Source organism: Eutrigla gurnardus, assembly GCF_963514095.1.
Source record: "Eutrigla gurnardus genome assembly, chromosome: 13".
In the NCBI taxonomy this organism is placed as follows: Eukaryota; Metazoa; Chordata; class Actinopteri; order Perciformes; family Triglidae; genus Eutrigla; species Eutrigla gurnardus.
The window spans coordinates 11,509,169-11,524,086 of NC_139936.1; the positions used below are offsets into that span (position 1 = coordinate 11,509,169).

Sequence of the window (14,918 nt, forward strand, 5' to 3'; positions counted from 1 at the left end):
AACAGAGAGGACACAATAAATTATAGTCCCTACATGAAAAGACAAGTCGGTAGAGTTCGGTATTGAGACAGAGTTTAAGGACTTAGCTGGTCTAACAGAGGGGGGAGACAGTTCCAGAGGGATGGGGCCTGAACAGCAAAAAAAAAAAAGAGAAGAAAAGAGAAGTGTATGCGTCTGCCATTCATTTCAGGGATGAGGGTCCAGAGGGTGAAGCAGAGTGCATTCCATTGGCAGGAATTCAGGGGTCCGGAGCGTGTCCCTCTGGAACCCAAAGCAGCCTTTGAGGGGTTCCCGGCCTGCATGGCTCAAACTGACAATCCAAGCAGCCCAGCACAGCACACCAGGAAATGGTTGTTTAAAGATACGTAATGTTACGTGTGTGAGTGTGTGCATATGTGAAATGTGCTTTACTACATGTCTGCTCATTATGCATGAACAATCCATGGGGTGTGCTGTATATGTGCACAGTGTGAACATTACAGTGAGACAGTGCAGTGTGTAAGGTGGGGAATGTGTTTAAAGTTGTCTACACATAAGCAATCAGACTTTCTGTGGTAGGAAAGCCTGTGGATGGGTGTCTATGAGTTGGTGGGAGTGTGCATGCTTTAGTACAGGTGTGTGTGCGCTCATAGGTTGATGCTTGTGGCCTGTGTCGCAAACGGGACATGGAAGTCAGATGTCTGTGAGGTGCAACATCTTTTTTTGTGACTATAAGCATTAGTTAATTTGTCCTAATTAGTCCTAGGCCTTTACCTAAAGCCTACACTTTCAGGCTAATTTGATTCAGGGTGCTATATAAAAGGTAACGTTGTAAAGGTGATGTTTGACAATCATGAAATTGTTCTTATTTCAGAAAAAAATCAAGTGCTTGGGTTTTGTTTTTAGTGTGTGCAGTAAGCCTATGTTTTTTCTATTGCAAGACTATCTGTAATCCCTTCACTTCTTTGTGCTGCCCAAACTGCTGAAGCATGGCTTTATGAAAACATTTAGATCCCTTTGCCTGAAAGTGACACACTCACATAAACACACACTTAACCTTAATTATACTATTTAAAAAAAAAAATCGAAAACCACAAAAGTGTTCTTGGCTATCTTGATTAAAGTACAGTCATGTAACATATTTACATTGGTGTTTCTGTCAGTTAATGTCCAGTGAAGGCAGCAGTTAAAATCATAAGGCGCTGGCCCAGGATCATCATCAGCCCCACCCTGGCTGCCTGCCTGGGCCAACATGTAGGTCAACCAGAGCGCTCCATGCACAGGGTGCAGTGTGTGTGTGTGTGTGTGTGTGTGTGTGTGTGTGTGTGTCTAAGTCTTGTAAAAATATCAGCATATGGGTTTGGAACAAGGTCCCTCGCAATACTCGAAAAAAAAACAAGAGAGAAGGAAAGAAAAACCATGGCAATAACTTGAGAGAATGTGGTTTAATGCCCAAAATGGAAACCCTGAAGTCCTGGTGTCTCTCTCTCTGTATATGCCTGTGTTTATGTACATGTGTGTGTTTGTCCTTGTGACCTGTGCATGTGTTGCCATGCCTATGCTTGCATGAGCACACAAATGGATGCTGGGAGAAATGTAGTGTAAACCATGTGTGTTTTTACTGTACTGCTGCTGTGCGATCATTAGAGAGCCCAGTGATGGGTTGTCCTGTTGTTTTCATGCTTTGAGCGGAGGTCTGATCACAGCCAACTGCATGTTATTCCAAAGTCCAGTTTTCATTTGAAAATAACTTGAATATAATATAATACAATCGAATAAATAGCATATTGGTATTTTGGTAAGATCTTTTGGATAAACTCAGATGATATGACTTGACATCCTTAGTCTATCTCTTTTATTGAGCCACGTTGTTCCCCCCACTTTTGAATTTGCAGGTGTTACATCTAACTCCTAGTATCCAACTCATTTTGTCCTGCTGGATCATTAAGAACCACATAAAAAACGCAGAATGTCACTTTCTGGCCAAACTACAATTCTGAAAGTCATATCCAGTGTATCATCTGGAAATTATAAATCTAACCATTGCCCCAATGAAAAACCTCAGCCATAAATAGATTTTGGGGAAAGGCAAAACTCCCGATTGCTAATCTTTTGAAGTGTCGTTTTTTTTTTGACCTTGTGGTTTGGCCGGAGGGAGATGGAGCCGGGTGGAGAGCTTGGGTATCACTCTCTGGAGCGTATCCCGGACTCACTGAGACCAGGAGCTGCACAGCTGCTGACAAATTTGTCGGTCCTGATCCAGACCAATCCTATTACCAGTTCTGGTCCAGACCAAATCCGTTACCAACCTGGCTCTGCCACCGTGGCCCTGCATGACCTGATGCCTGACTCAGGGCACCACACACCGATGTTGCTCTGGTTGATGGTCTGGACTGCTGTGTGCGTGTGGGTGGTGTCTCCTGTCTCCCGACACCTTCCGGATTTCTTTTGTGGACAAGATAGTTGTCCCTTAGCCCGAGGACAGTTAAAGCAAAGGAGGGTGCAAAGAAGGAGACATTCAAATTAAAGTAGAGGAATGTGCCATTAAAAATCTTCAGATCCGTTAGGGCTTAACTCTCTGAATGTCTAGCTGTCGGGAGAGAGAACTAGAAGGGCACAGAGATGGAGAGGAGGGAGCCTTTTCAGAAGATAAAGGAAGAGCTGTCAGAGGTGTCTTCAGACATGGGCCAGCTCACCCTCATAAATGGCTTTGTGTCTCACACAAGGTTTAAAGTTATTTCAGGTCTTCCTGTGTTTGTGTGAGTATTTCTTTTTGTTGCTCCGGAGTGCTTTGGTATGTTCATTTGGGTCAGTAGTTGGGATGACAATTATAATATTTTAGTATAATTCAATTTGACACCAAATAGATGTCATGGTAAGCAATCAAGAGAGGAAAAAAAATACACAGACAATGCCATCGAACTGGATGTTTAAAAAACTTTTTCATGGGTATAAACATTCTCAGTTAAATCAGTGTAATTCCATTTTACTGAAAATGTTACAGATATAAGACTGTCTAGTAATCTTACCTTACATAACCCCTTTGTTTAAACATCTTTCACACTTAAAGAAATCACTTTAATGTCTGGTAAAATAAAATAAATGGGACCAAACCATTTTGCTCCCTACAAAATACATATTTACTGCATCCTACATTCTCTTTCGCACAAACACAACCCGTGTAGTCACAAGCGCACACACACAAACCCGGACATTTTTTACATTTTTTAACGCATGCTTCTGAGAGAGGGAGAGAGGTTCTGTGACCAATGTGAAACAGCACGCACACACACACACACACACACACACACACACACACACACACACACGTTTATAGGGAAAAAAGTACAGATTTGCACTGCACTGCATGTGTGTGTGTGTGTGTGTGTGTGTTCCATTAATCTGGTACTCCCTCTGATTACAGATGGTAACATACAACACAGCTGTGTGCTACAGTCTTGTATTCAACCAGTAAGAAGAGAGCCAGCTGCAGTCAGTCAGTAAAGAAATCATCGCCAATAATATGGCAACTTCACTGGCAGATTGGTGATATTCATAAAAAAAAAAAAAGAAATGTCATCTTTTGAGCCCAAAAGTTAGTCAACGCTCTATGATTTGGTTAACAATCAGTCTCGGGTATGACGCCATCGCAGGTGTCTGTAAAAGTGCATGAATAAGCACTCAAAAATTGTACTTTCCAAAATGTCACATTTTTAATTGCAGTGAACCGACAAATAGTTTGGTCTCTCTATGTCGTATGAATTATTCGATGAGAGGCAACACGGGGGACACAGTTTGTAGTGTTTCAAATGCATGAATCACTTCTGGCTCTATTGGGCCCCGAAGGACTCCACTTGACCCGGAAACGGCGAGTCGGCCACGAACCCTACTTTGTCCCTGTCACTCATTCATCGCACAAGTCAACAATCCAATACCAGAGCTGTGTGTCCATTTATACCATGACATACTGTATCACACACACACACACATATATGGGTGTAACACATGCACTGCGCAGAAACACACACACACATACACACACACCTGCTTTCTATTAGTCCAGTAGATTGCAGGGAAATTGAGTGGGAGTGTTAAACACACACACATCCATCTATCTGCCCCTCTGTCCACGATAATTACACACTTCCTGCTCTCAAATCCTTCTCCGACAGCTTCCACTCCAATCATGTCTCTGTTTAAGTTTGACTGTGTGAGTGTGTGAGTGTGTGTGAGAGGGTTGGTTTGCAGACCCACAAGTTTGCATTTGTTCATCAGTAGCTGATGACTGAAACTGATACACCACACACCCTGAGTATATATATATTCTGTATATATGACATGTATCTAGATATGAAAGAAAATAACTCACAGCACTCCTGCTTATTTGAACTGTTTCAGATTTTCTGTAGGTGTGTGTGAGTGTGTGTGTGTATGTGTGTGTGTGTGTGTGTGTGTGTGTGTGTGTGTGTGTGTGTGTGTGATAGTTTGTACTCTAGGAGCTCTTTCTTACTTTACTGTAATAATTTCTCTACCTCTGCCGTCATCAGCCCTCCAGGTAAACCATGTGGATGTTGGGTCAAATACCTCTAATTAAGTGACTTCACAGTGAATATACAGCACAAAAATCTTTAGAGTGCTTTCATCCACATTAATACATCACTTCACACAATGAAGGCAGCAGGCTACCGTGCAAGGTTTTGTGGTTTAGAGTAGAAAGAGAGTTGGGTTTAGAGTAGAGTAGTAGAGGAGCTGGGAATTGAACCATCAACCCTGTGATCAGCTTCTAGTAAAGAGAGCATGAACGCAGGGATGCTGCAGTGGTAGTTTTTGATCAGCTAAGCAAGACTTAGGTTCCAATTAACCAAGTTCATACACCAATGCAGTATTTAAGCTTTGTTAACAGGAACTTTACATTGCTGCAGGCAAACAGTGGAGATATGTGAAAATCTCTCAGTACCTATACCATATAAGCTCATCTGTGCATTCACATGAGACGCCAACGTGTGCGCTCATATCTGTATCATGTATTCACTGTGCATGTGTCTGTGCGTCGTTTCAGGCTGAGGCTCCCTCTGGGGTCCTCAGAGCTCTCCTCCAGCCCTGTTTCTCATTAGGCATCTGTCATGGTGCCAGAATCAATAAGCACAGATGGAAGAAAGAGAAGAAGAAAAAAAAATCTCTTTCCTCTCCTCGTTGTGAATGGGCAGATCATTAGCAAATTCCAAAGTGTTTACCATCATCACCGAGGAAAGACCCTCCTCAACTTTACTGTACTTTTAGCAATTTGTACCGCTATGAATGCCTTTATGACCTACAGATTAAAACCTTCCTCCTTTTCGCGCAAAAAGTGTTAGAAGCGTGTGAAATCATATTGCTCCACTGTTGTTTGGCTTCGGGGAGTCGTGCATTCGCTCAACACTCCCAGACACACATGAAAATATTTAGTTGTGGGTTTCTTTCTGTCTCTCTCTTTCCCCCTCCTCTGCCTCCCTTCGTGTCGTAAGATGACGCATCTGTTTCCATACATTGTTGCATGTTTTCTGGATAAGACAAACAGCATAGCTTAAACAAAGAAGTGGGTGGTGTGTGCTCATCTGGTGTGTGTGTGTGTGTGCGTGCCACCAGGGCTACGATAAACAAAAGGAAGAAAGGATGACAGCATCCAACCTCAGTTTGTCATCTTCAGTGTAAACGGCCGTACATCATGCTAACATCTTGCAGTCACACACGGCCGCGTCAACGCAGCAGTAATGAAAACAAAAGAACGGAAAGAGGGAGCTGGGAGGGAGACGGATAGAGACCAAGGCGGACGGAAAGTCAAGAAAAAGAAAAAGAGAGAGAGATGGAAGTGGTATATACACGAAAGGGGGTGGTGGAAGGAGAGAAGCGGGATAAATGCTTCCAGTATTAGCGGAAGAGGAGAGATTATGACATGGCTTGGCACCGCAGCGTAGCGCTCGTCTGTAAACGCAAAGAAAGAGTGGGTGGGTTTTCCACCTCCACAGAATAAATGATGCGAGGGGAAATGGGAGTAAACAACATCAATCATTATAATTACTCTCATACCGCTACTCCCATCTACCATCAACCATCCTCCAACCACCCTCTTCAGTCTCTTCCTCCCGCAATTTCCATCTGTCTTTACTCCCAAATATTCTCTCCCATTCACTTTCTCTCTCTCTATCCATCCTTGGCAAAACGCTTTTTCCTCTTTCCCAACTGTATCGAAATGATCCCACTTGTTTCAGGCCTTGGATCTCAAGCTTGAGTCGGGTGGTCCGCATTGCACTGCACAGAAGAAATATGAGGCTGTGAAAGCGGGAGAAAAATACTACAAATGACAGCACATCAGCATTTCTTTTCGAATGTTGTCTCAACGCAGCGACAACTGCCAGCAGTAATAATAATCTTGGCAAATTCCTTTTTTACTGCAGAGACGATGAGAGCGATACAATCGTTTGGCTCCTGCAGCAGAAGCCTTTGAACGCTGCTGATGCATTGTGAATCATGTCATCTGTTTCTAAGAATTGCATGTGGTTTCCTTCGCTGTCTTGGACCTCTGCGCTGCTCTGTCTTCCTTGCTCTTCTTCTCCCCCTCTTTCACTCACAGGATTCCTGGAGAGCTGTAGTCGTGTGTAAGAGAATGAATCCAACGAAAGCTTTTGTAGAGAACATGTCATGCATGAATAGAAATAAGACTTGGATATGAAAAAAGAGATCTGATCCAAAATGTTTCATATGCCTTTTGGAATGCAACTATAAGAACAAAATGTGTGTTCAATATGTAAGTCTGAATCTACAGTCATGCTAGTTGCGCAATGAGCTTCACACAATGTAACACCTTCTTTTTTCACCATCTTAGTTTAGTGTGTTAGCATGCTAACATTCGCTAATTATCAACAACCATGAAATACAGCTGAGGTTGATGGGGATTGTCATTAGTTTAAGAGTATTTGGTCATAAACCATGGACGAGGACTAACTGAATTTCAGATAAAGGATCACAAAAGTCCCAATTCATCCTGACTGGGACATGAATGTCTGTATCAAATGTCATGGCAATACATCCAAACTCCACTGAAAACCACAAATGCAAACCTCATGGTGATGTAACAGGAAAAGTCAGAGGATCACAAAAGTCATCGCAATTCAGTCTCTGGGGACCATGAATGTCAACGACGACAACATGGAAATCCCTGAAACAGCTGCTGTCTAGCAACAAAGTGACCGAAAGACTGATGTTGAAGCCAGGATGTGGCTAAAAACGGAGAGAGGATTCATGAAGTGTGTATTTTTCATGTAAATATTTAAAATATAACAGTAAAAACAGACACTTGGTATATGTCAAAAGCAACTTGCAGTTACACATTTGATGACATTCAACTAAACGCCTCCTTCCCAGTTTCTTTTACAGTCACACTCCAATCTTCTGTGATGATTTCAGAAAGCGAAACTTCAATCTCTCTCCCACAAACAAAAGGGAAAGACGGAGAAGTGGAAAAGCCTCTTGCAGCAATAACAAACCCAGCACAGATACACAGTCAGAATTTATAGACAACTGTGCATTACTGCTCTGCAACCTGCAGAACTGCCCTTTAGGGAGTTTATGTAAGTCTGGCCACTGGGGGACATAGACCTTACTTTCTTCGGGAACTGTCTTGTAGGAAGAACGCACTCCCTCAGTGGGAGATAAAGCAGCCAGCCAAGTCAAACTGGTCCCAGGGTGGAACTGAAGACCGGCGCCAAAACCCACCCAAAACCACCCACCTTGAGACTGCTGACAGAGGAGAACAGAACAGAATAGAATAGAAGATAAATATTATTTGTTATGACATTAGAGCCTCTGTAGAGACGTGCCGCATTCCATCATACCATCACACATATTTTACAAATTAACACGTTATATCTTGTTTGTTTCATCCATAAAGAAACCAAAATACAAGAACGGCAAGTTGCATTTTGCTTACGTTCTTTATCCTAATGGCAACACCACAACATAGTAATAAAATGTCCAGGTGCTAGAAGGCTTCCAGTCTGTATGCTAAGCTAAGTGAAGCTAAGCTAAGCTAACATACAATACCATGAATTTCCCCACTGCGGACGAATAAAGGACTATCTTATCTTATCATACCATACCATACCATACCATGCCATACCATGCCATACCATACCATACCATACCATACCATCACCTTCTCATTGAACTCTCAGCAAGAAATCAAATAAGCACGTTCTGTCCCATACTGTTGATCCATTTATTTTAACATGATAGGCTTAACAGTGAGTCATAAAACAGCAAGGACTAGGTTTAAGTCCATTTAATGGTTTTCAAAATAAAAATATCACTAGCAATGCCTATTTATTATAAATGATGCATGTACCTACAGTAATGATATGTTGTCGTCAAATGCAAAGTCGTCATAGGTTATGATGAGGCTAATAACTATAATCTGAGGTCTAGCGTTTGGAAACCCCCCAGCTGCTTTGAAGTAAATCTGGCATGTTCGTGTACGCCTATTGTAGGACACACACACACACACACACACAGAAGTAAACACAAGTCCAACGCTGAATAGTTTTCAAGGTGTCTGTGAGGCCTCAACAGTAAAAACCCCCATTCGTCTGGATCTGGAGTTGTATCAACACGCGTGTGATGCTTCCTGCAGATTTATTCTTAAACTCTTAAACTTTTTTTTTTTTTTATAAAGAATGTGTAAATCTGGCCCTGGATCTGGCAGGGGCGCATGGGTGTGTTTTGCGTGTGTCCCATGCAGTCATGTCAACAGAGCAATCATTCATGTAGACCAGAGTATAAACTCTGAGGGTTTAGCTCTGCTGGCAGGTGATGATGGACAAGCCTTTCAGGGAACGAGTGAGGATGGAAAAGAAAGACTGGAATGGAGGAATTAATAAATCCCTTTTGTGAATTTCCCCTTTACACTTGAAAAAAAAAAACGTTGTCGTACAGACCATATCCGCTCCATTGTCACATAGTCTGGGCAGAGAGCCACGGCGGAACAGTCCATTAGTCCAGGAGAGAAGGAACTTCTTAATTGCCTCCTCTCTCTTCCTCCTTTGTCCTCCCTCCATCTTTCCCTCTCTCCAACCCCCTTTCTGTTGGCTGAGAGGACAGGTACAGGAAACACTCGTTCATTAACAACCTGGAGCTTGTTAGCTTCAATGAAGCACTCTTCACAAAATGTGCAGTTCCACCTCTGAGGGCAACCCTGAGTGTTTGTGAGAAGGCTGGAGGTGAGGGGAGGCTAAAGGGTCGGCTAAGGCGGGGCCAGAGGAAGGGGAGGGGGAGGGGGGGGGGTGTTGGTTTGGTGACCCAGGGTCCTCCAGTAGAGGGGGATGCCGGTGAAGGAGAACTTAACAACATTAGAACTCAATGAACCATGTCAAGAACAAGCATGGGGTGGTCACAGATATTTCACCTTTCAGCAATTTTACATCTTGCTATCCATTAATGCATGAACGCTTTAACATGATTCACAGAGATTGCATTTTTGAGAGGGTATAAGTGAATTGAACCTATTTGAACACTAAAAACTACAATTATAAAATCTCCAAATTGAGAATTGAGAATTGAAACTGTTTTCATGGGCAACAACCGCATCTGTCTTTTACCTCTGCTCCGTGTTCTCATCGTGCAACTACTTAAAACCTTCAAGCCCGTTTAGAAAAGTTCAAATCAAGACAGACACCATCCTGCCACCCAGCTTTCCCAAACACACCCTGTTATTTGTAAGATGTCAGTTTCTTTGCACTGGTTGGACAGCACTCACCAGAGTGGTTGCCTTTATTGGCTTTAAAAGAAAACGACATGCCCACTGCCTGCCTCTAACTGCTGAACTGGGGTCAGTGAGTTCCTCGGCCTCTTTGAGGTTCAGGTTGAGAGCGTGGCCTGGGGAAAATCGATCCTCTGTGGGCAGCTACGAACAACAGAAAGGGCACAATCACGGATATTTGCAAAACATGGCATTCACCTGCATTGCAGGAACACGTCGCAAAATCAATAGCATTTTTGATCAAACTGCTCCTCGCATATTGTTCTCTTGCAACCCTCCTGTATGAGACTAAATCCCTGCCACCCATGCAGTTGACAAGGCGCTCTCTCTCTCACCATCAGTACAGCAAGCTCAAGGCCACATGCCCCTTTTCATTACGCCAAACAGGCCAGCTGTATTGTAACTACAACCAATTTCCTTGCAGTCTATAAAGCTGTCAATCAAAATCATAAGGAACAGGGAGTGGAGGTGGGGGGTGCAGGGGCGGAGCTGGGTGGGCTGTCGGAGAGGGCTGCAGGGCTCCAGACCAGATGTCAGAGTTTTACACTGTGGAGGGAGGGGAGGTCAAGTTTACCTGTAGCTATGCTTAATAGGGAATACCAGGAATATTTTGAATTGAATAGCTTGATGTGTGGAGAAATAAACATATATCCTTTTTTTTGCAGTTAGATGATCAGGCAGTAAAGATTAGGGTTTTCCCAAAATGATTCCTTTAAGCACAAAACCCTTTTGAAAACAATCAACTCGCAGTCAGACCAAAGCAATCTTTTAAGTTTCCATTTATTAAAGTTATGAACAAAGAGACAAATAAGTTATAATATTTTTATTTGTTAGAATTCTATCAGTGTTTGAACATTAATATTTAGAGAGCTAGTACAATTTTCTACTTTCATGGCTAGCCTTAGACAAACCCATAGAAACAGCTGTCTCTCTCCAAGGATCGGAACATAATACTGAAGGGGAGGTGTCGATGTTGTCTCACAAGACAGTTAGCAGTGAAAGTGTGCACCTTAAGGTTTTTTTTTCTGTTATGGTATATCATTACATATAAACTCTTTAAAAATATACTTCTGTCAAATACCTTGACAACTACTATGTACACTACAAAAATAAATTTTCATATAAATAAATTATATGGCATACATTTATCTTTGTAACTGAAAACAGCATACATCCACGCCAACAGAGACCAAAATGGACCACTGATTTTTTTTCCTTTTAAAATCCCCTAAGAGCTATGATGAGACCTGTAGTGTAAAATGTTATATACTCTTTTTTTCCTATTTAACATTAGTAAGCACTTTATACAGATCAAACTCATTAATGTAAAAACATTAAAACTGTAATAGTGTTTTCTTCAATAGACATAAAATCCCTGCATTTGTTATCCACTGGCATCACGACAAATAATGAAAGAAAAAAAAACATTTTATATTACAAAAATATAAATATCGCAATTGAACGTCGAAAAACAAAAAACAAACAAACAAAAAAACATTTAAAAATGAATGAAATAGTTGCCAGCTATGATTCTCTCCTCTACTGCCAATGTGACATTGGGAGAAAACAATACGAAAAACAAAAAACAGAACAACCTATTTCATGCAAGCAGCTGACGGAACATGGTGGACAGAGAGAGAAAAAACTGCAAAGACTTCTGGGAAGAGCTACATGTGTTCAACAGGAAGTGAGAATGTAAAAACAAGTGGAGGCAAACTCTGAGGAGGGGGGGTTCCAGATACGTATGCTGACATAGACAAACACGTATATAAACTGGCCATTGCTGGTAGGGAGAGGGACTGGCAGTGTAAACTCTGACCCCTGAGGCTCTGGGCTGTGCCATTTTGCAGTTTTGGGGAGGGGGGGTGAGGCTAATTAGTGTCATGGCGTTATGTTGTGGGTTGTTATTAGCTGAGGTCAGTGGGGACGGCTGAGGCCAAATTGGGGCCAGTTGTCTTTACTGTCACTTAAGGAAAGCTGAGGCAGAGAGAGAGAGAGAGAGAAAGAAAGAGAGAGAGAGAGAGAGAGAGAGAGAGAGAGAGAGAGAGAGAGAGAGAGAGAGAGAGAGAGAGAGAGAGAGAGAGAGAGGCGATGGATCAACACATGGACATACATGTTTACACACACACATATACTGTACATTGAGATACGTGTAGAGCACGTTGTCAGGCCGTATAGGGCTTTTCCCTTAGCAGGCTGCGTGGGCTAGCTTATTGGTTGGACAGAAATAAAGAGCGACTTGAGGCAAGGTATTCCTGTGAATTAAGTTGAAATGCAGTCAAGTGCCATGTTGAATCGGGTCGTACAGTATACAGTCTGAGCTTTAGCTTATCCACTAGACACAGAGTTAGTGCCCCGTGTTGACCCTGTTCCAGAATCAGTAAATTTCCCCGTAATGGCAGTTTGAGTTTCTGAGGTGGGTTCGCTGATCATATGTCACGATACAAGACAGAACCTGTGTTTGAGCTTGCCAGGGTTAAACATATACATAACCTCTTACAGTAAAATACAACCGGAGAGCAGCCTAACAGACAGTGATACAAAGCTGAGAGCAGAAACAGGTTCCAATGCAGAAGCGATAACTAAAAAGAACAAAACCAAACAACAAAACCAAAAAAAATAACAGTTTTTTAAATTTCTTCATATCTGCTCGTCTTAAATAGCACGCATAGCGTGTCAAGTTAAACAGTAATTGTTTCATAACTACCACAGGTTTGTGATAAAAAATTAATAGTTTAACATGCGTACCTTTATACAATAAACACACACACACACACACACACACACACACACACACACACATACAAACATAGCACTGGTTGATTATTCTAACAATTCCCCTCATATTTGAAATGAGTATAAATGTTAGTCTGTTCTGAGGATGTATCTGATGTATAAGTAAGAAGATAATGGGGCTGTTCTACATCATACAGCCCTACACACACACACACACACACACACACACACACACACACACACGGACATGCACACACACACACAACAACTACCCCCACACACACACACACACACGGACATGCACACACACACACCACAACTACCCCCACACACACACGCACACAGATCACTTCTTTTGTTTTAAGAGACATTTGCATAGAGTTATAAATGTATATTATTTAAAAAATATATATTTTGAGCAGCAACAGTGAATGCTGACAGGTATTTTTTGTCTAGATGAAGCTTCCTAATGGCACAGATCCACAGATGAGTGAGCAGTAATCAGAGATCTATCTCTCATACACATGCACACACACACACACACACACACACACGCACACACACCATATAAAATGGCAGCCCCAGTCTGTTAACATGAGGAGTTGTACAGCTCCTAAAATTATAGCTACTTTTTGTCCATATTTACATATGTATACATCTTTTAAATATAGATAGAAATATCTAAGACAATAGTCCACTGGGTTACAGTAAGAATAAGCACCATGACGGCAACACTGGCGAGTTTCTCGCTGCTTAGGGCCGGGGGGGCGAGCTGAGCTGGGCTATGCTGGGCTGGACTAAGCCAGGTTGGGTCAGCTGCTTAGTAATACAGAGGAGTCCATCTTTGGCCGTTGTACATCCGTTCTCCACAACTGGAAAAGAAAAAGGGAGATTGTATGGTCAGTACTTTCTGATGAAACAGACCTTTCTAAAAGCACACTACAGATTCCTGAAGGAGATGAAAGCTCACCTCAGCTTGCCCATTTGCCACGCGAGTTGTCAGCTGCCTCAAACTCCAAATCTTGAAGCTCCATGGCCTCCACGTTGACTCCTCTGGCCCCCGTTTGGGTGTCCAGAGGTACATGTGGGTCCTGGAAGGCAGGCTCTGGCCCCTCCGCCCCTGATGGGCAGTAACTGTCTGTTGCAATGTATTCGGGGTAAGAGGAAGCGGGAGGAGCTTGGCTGGACAAGGGGGCCGGGTGGACAGCGACGGTGACGGAGGCTGATGCTGTGACCGTGGTGATGGGTTGGCAGTACGGGGTGGGGTTGGGGTGATGGTGCGGGAGGTGGTGATTAGGCTGTGGGTTGTGAGAAGAGCGGGCTCTGCGGCCTGCTGAGTGTTCTCTATGGCCCTGTGAGCCATAATGGCCCCCAGCCTCAGTAGCAGTTTCAAAAGCGTCCATGCGCGGGCGGGCTGGGGGCGGAGCTTGCCAGTGCAGCTGGCTCTTGGGGTCCCTGCTGCTGTTACGCTGAGTAGTCCCGGGCTGGGGCCCAGAATCACAACCCTGAGAGGACTGTGGAGAAAGACAAGTATATATGTATTTCTATCATGTGAGCAAACAGGACAAATCTGCAATTAGAGCATCATACATGCAAAACGATGGTGGATATTCTCTTACCGAACACACAGTATAGGAAGGAGGGTCAGGCTGTCTGGCCGAGCGCCTTTGCCCTGATCCGGCTCTCCTGTCCTCCTCCGTTCTGGCTGCTCTGCCCCTGCTGGTCTGGATGTGGTACTGCTGCTCCTCCGCTCGAGGCTGTGCTCTGCGTGTGGGCAGGTTGTAGTTCTGCAGCTCCTGGCTGATACCAGACACTGTGGCGTTGGAGCTGTACTCGGAGTCAGACGAGTCTGAAGCTGCACCGGAGGTGGTGGTGGCCGCGGTGGTGTGGTGAGGACGGACTGAGAAGTGAACCACGTGAGGAGGGGCCTCCGGGGACGGGGTGGGTAACCGGCTACGACCATCGACCGGAGTCACCTGAGAGGGGAGATGAGAGAACGTGAAGAGGCAGCAAACAAATGTCACTTTTCAATTTCCTTGTAGTTGAACTTATGGGAGCTTACCTCTGGATAGGGCCCAAAGTATGACAGTAATACGGGAAGAAGTACCAGTCCATTCAATACTCCAAGAATTGTTAGGATGGCCAACACTGCAAAGAAATACCTGCAACACACCAAAGGTACACACAAATGTAGCTGAATATAGAGAAAACACTTGAATCTCATGGATAGTTAATGCAACATATCAGGGTGAAATGCACTGCATGCATGTTTTTCCCCCTCTCGCTCCCTACAAAATGTTTACAAAATAAGAGAACATATACTTAGAAATGGGGAAATTTCACGACAACAAAGAGAGTTGCCACGGCCGACACAAGAAGAGAAAGAGAGCAGGCCAAGAAACAAATAAAATAC

At 43.4% G+C, this 14,918-nt stretch overlaps 1 protein-coding gene across 3 annotated transcripts in view; it reads right to left on the minus strand.

Annotated features, from left to right (window-relative positions):
* Positions 1–10,535: 10,535 nt before the first annotated feature.
* ptch1 (patched 1) overlaps positions 10,536–14,918 on the minus strand; it is a 44,064-nt gene continuing 39,681 nt past the window's right edge. Inside the window, exons 21-25 of one of the 3 annotated variants that reach the window (XR_014598124.1) lie at positions 14,568–14,667; positions 14,125–14,481; positions 13,476–14,019; positions 12,835–13,377; positions 10,536–12,773 (exon numbers count right to left, since the gene is read on the minus strand). Coding sequence is in view for 1 of the 3 variants with exons in the window: in XM_084024047.1 (XP_083880173.1) it covers positions 13,477–14,019; positions 14,125–14,481; positions 14,568–14,667 (1,000 nt within the window). In the remaining 2 variants the exon portion in view is untranslated. Of the gene's footprint in view, positions 13,378–13,475; positions 14,020–14,124; positions 14,482–14,567; positions 14,668–14,918 lie in introns of all 3 variants that reach the window. The other 2 variants (XR_014598125.1, XM_084024047.1) reach the window with 2 other exon arrangements.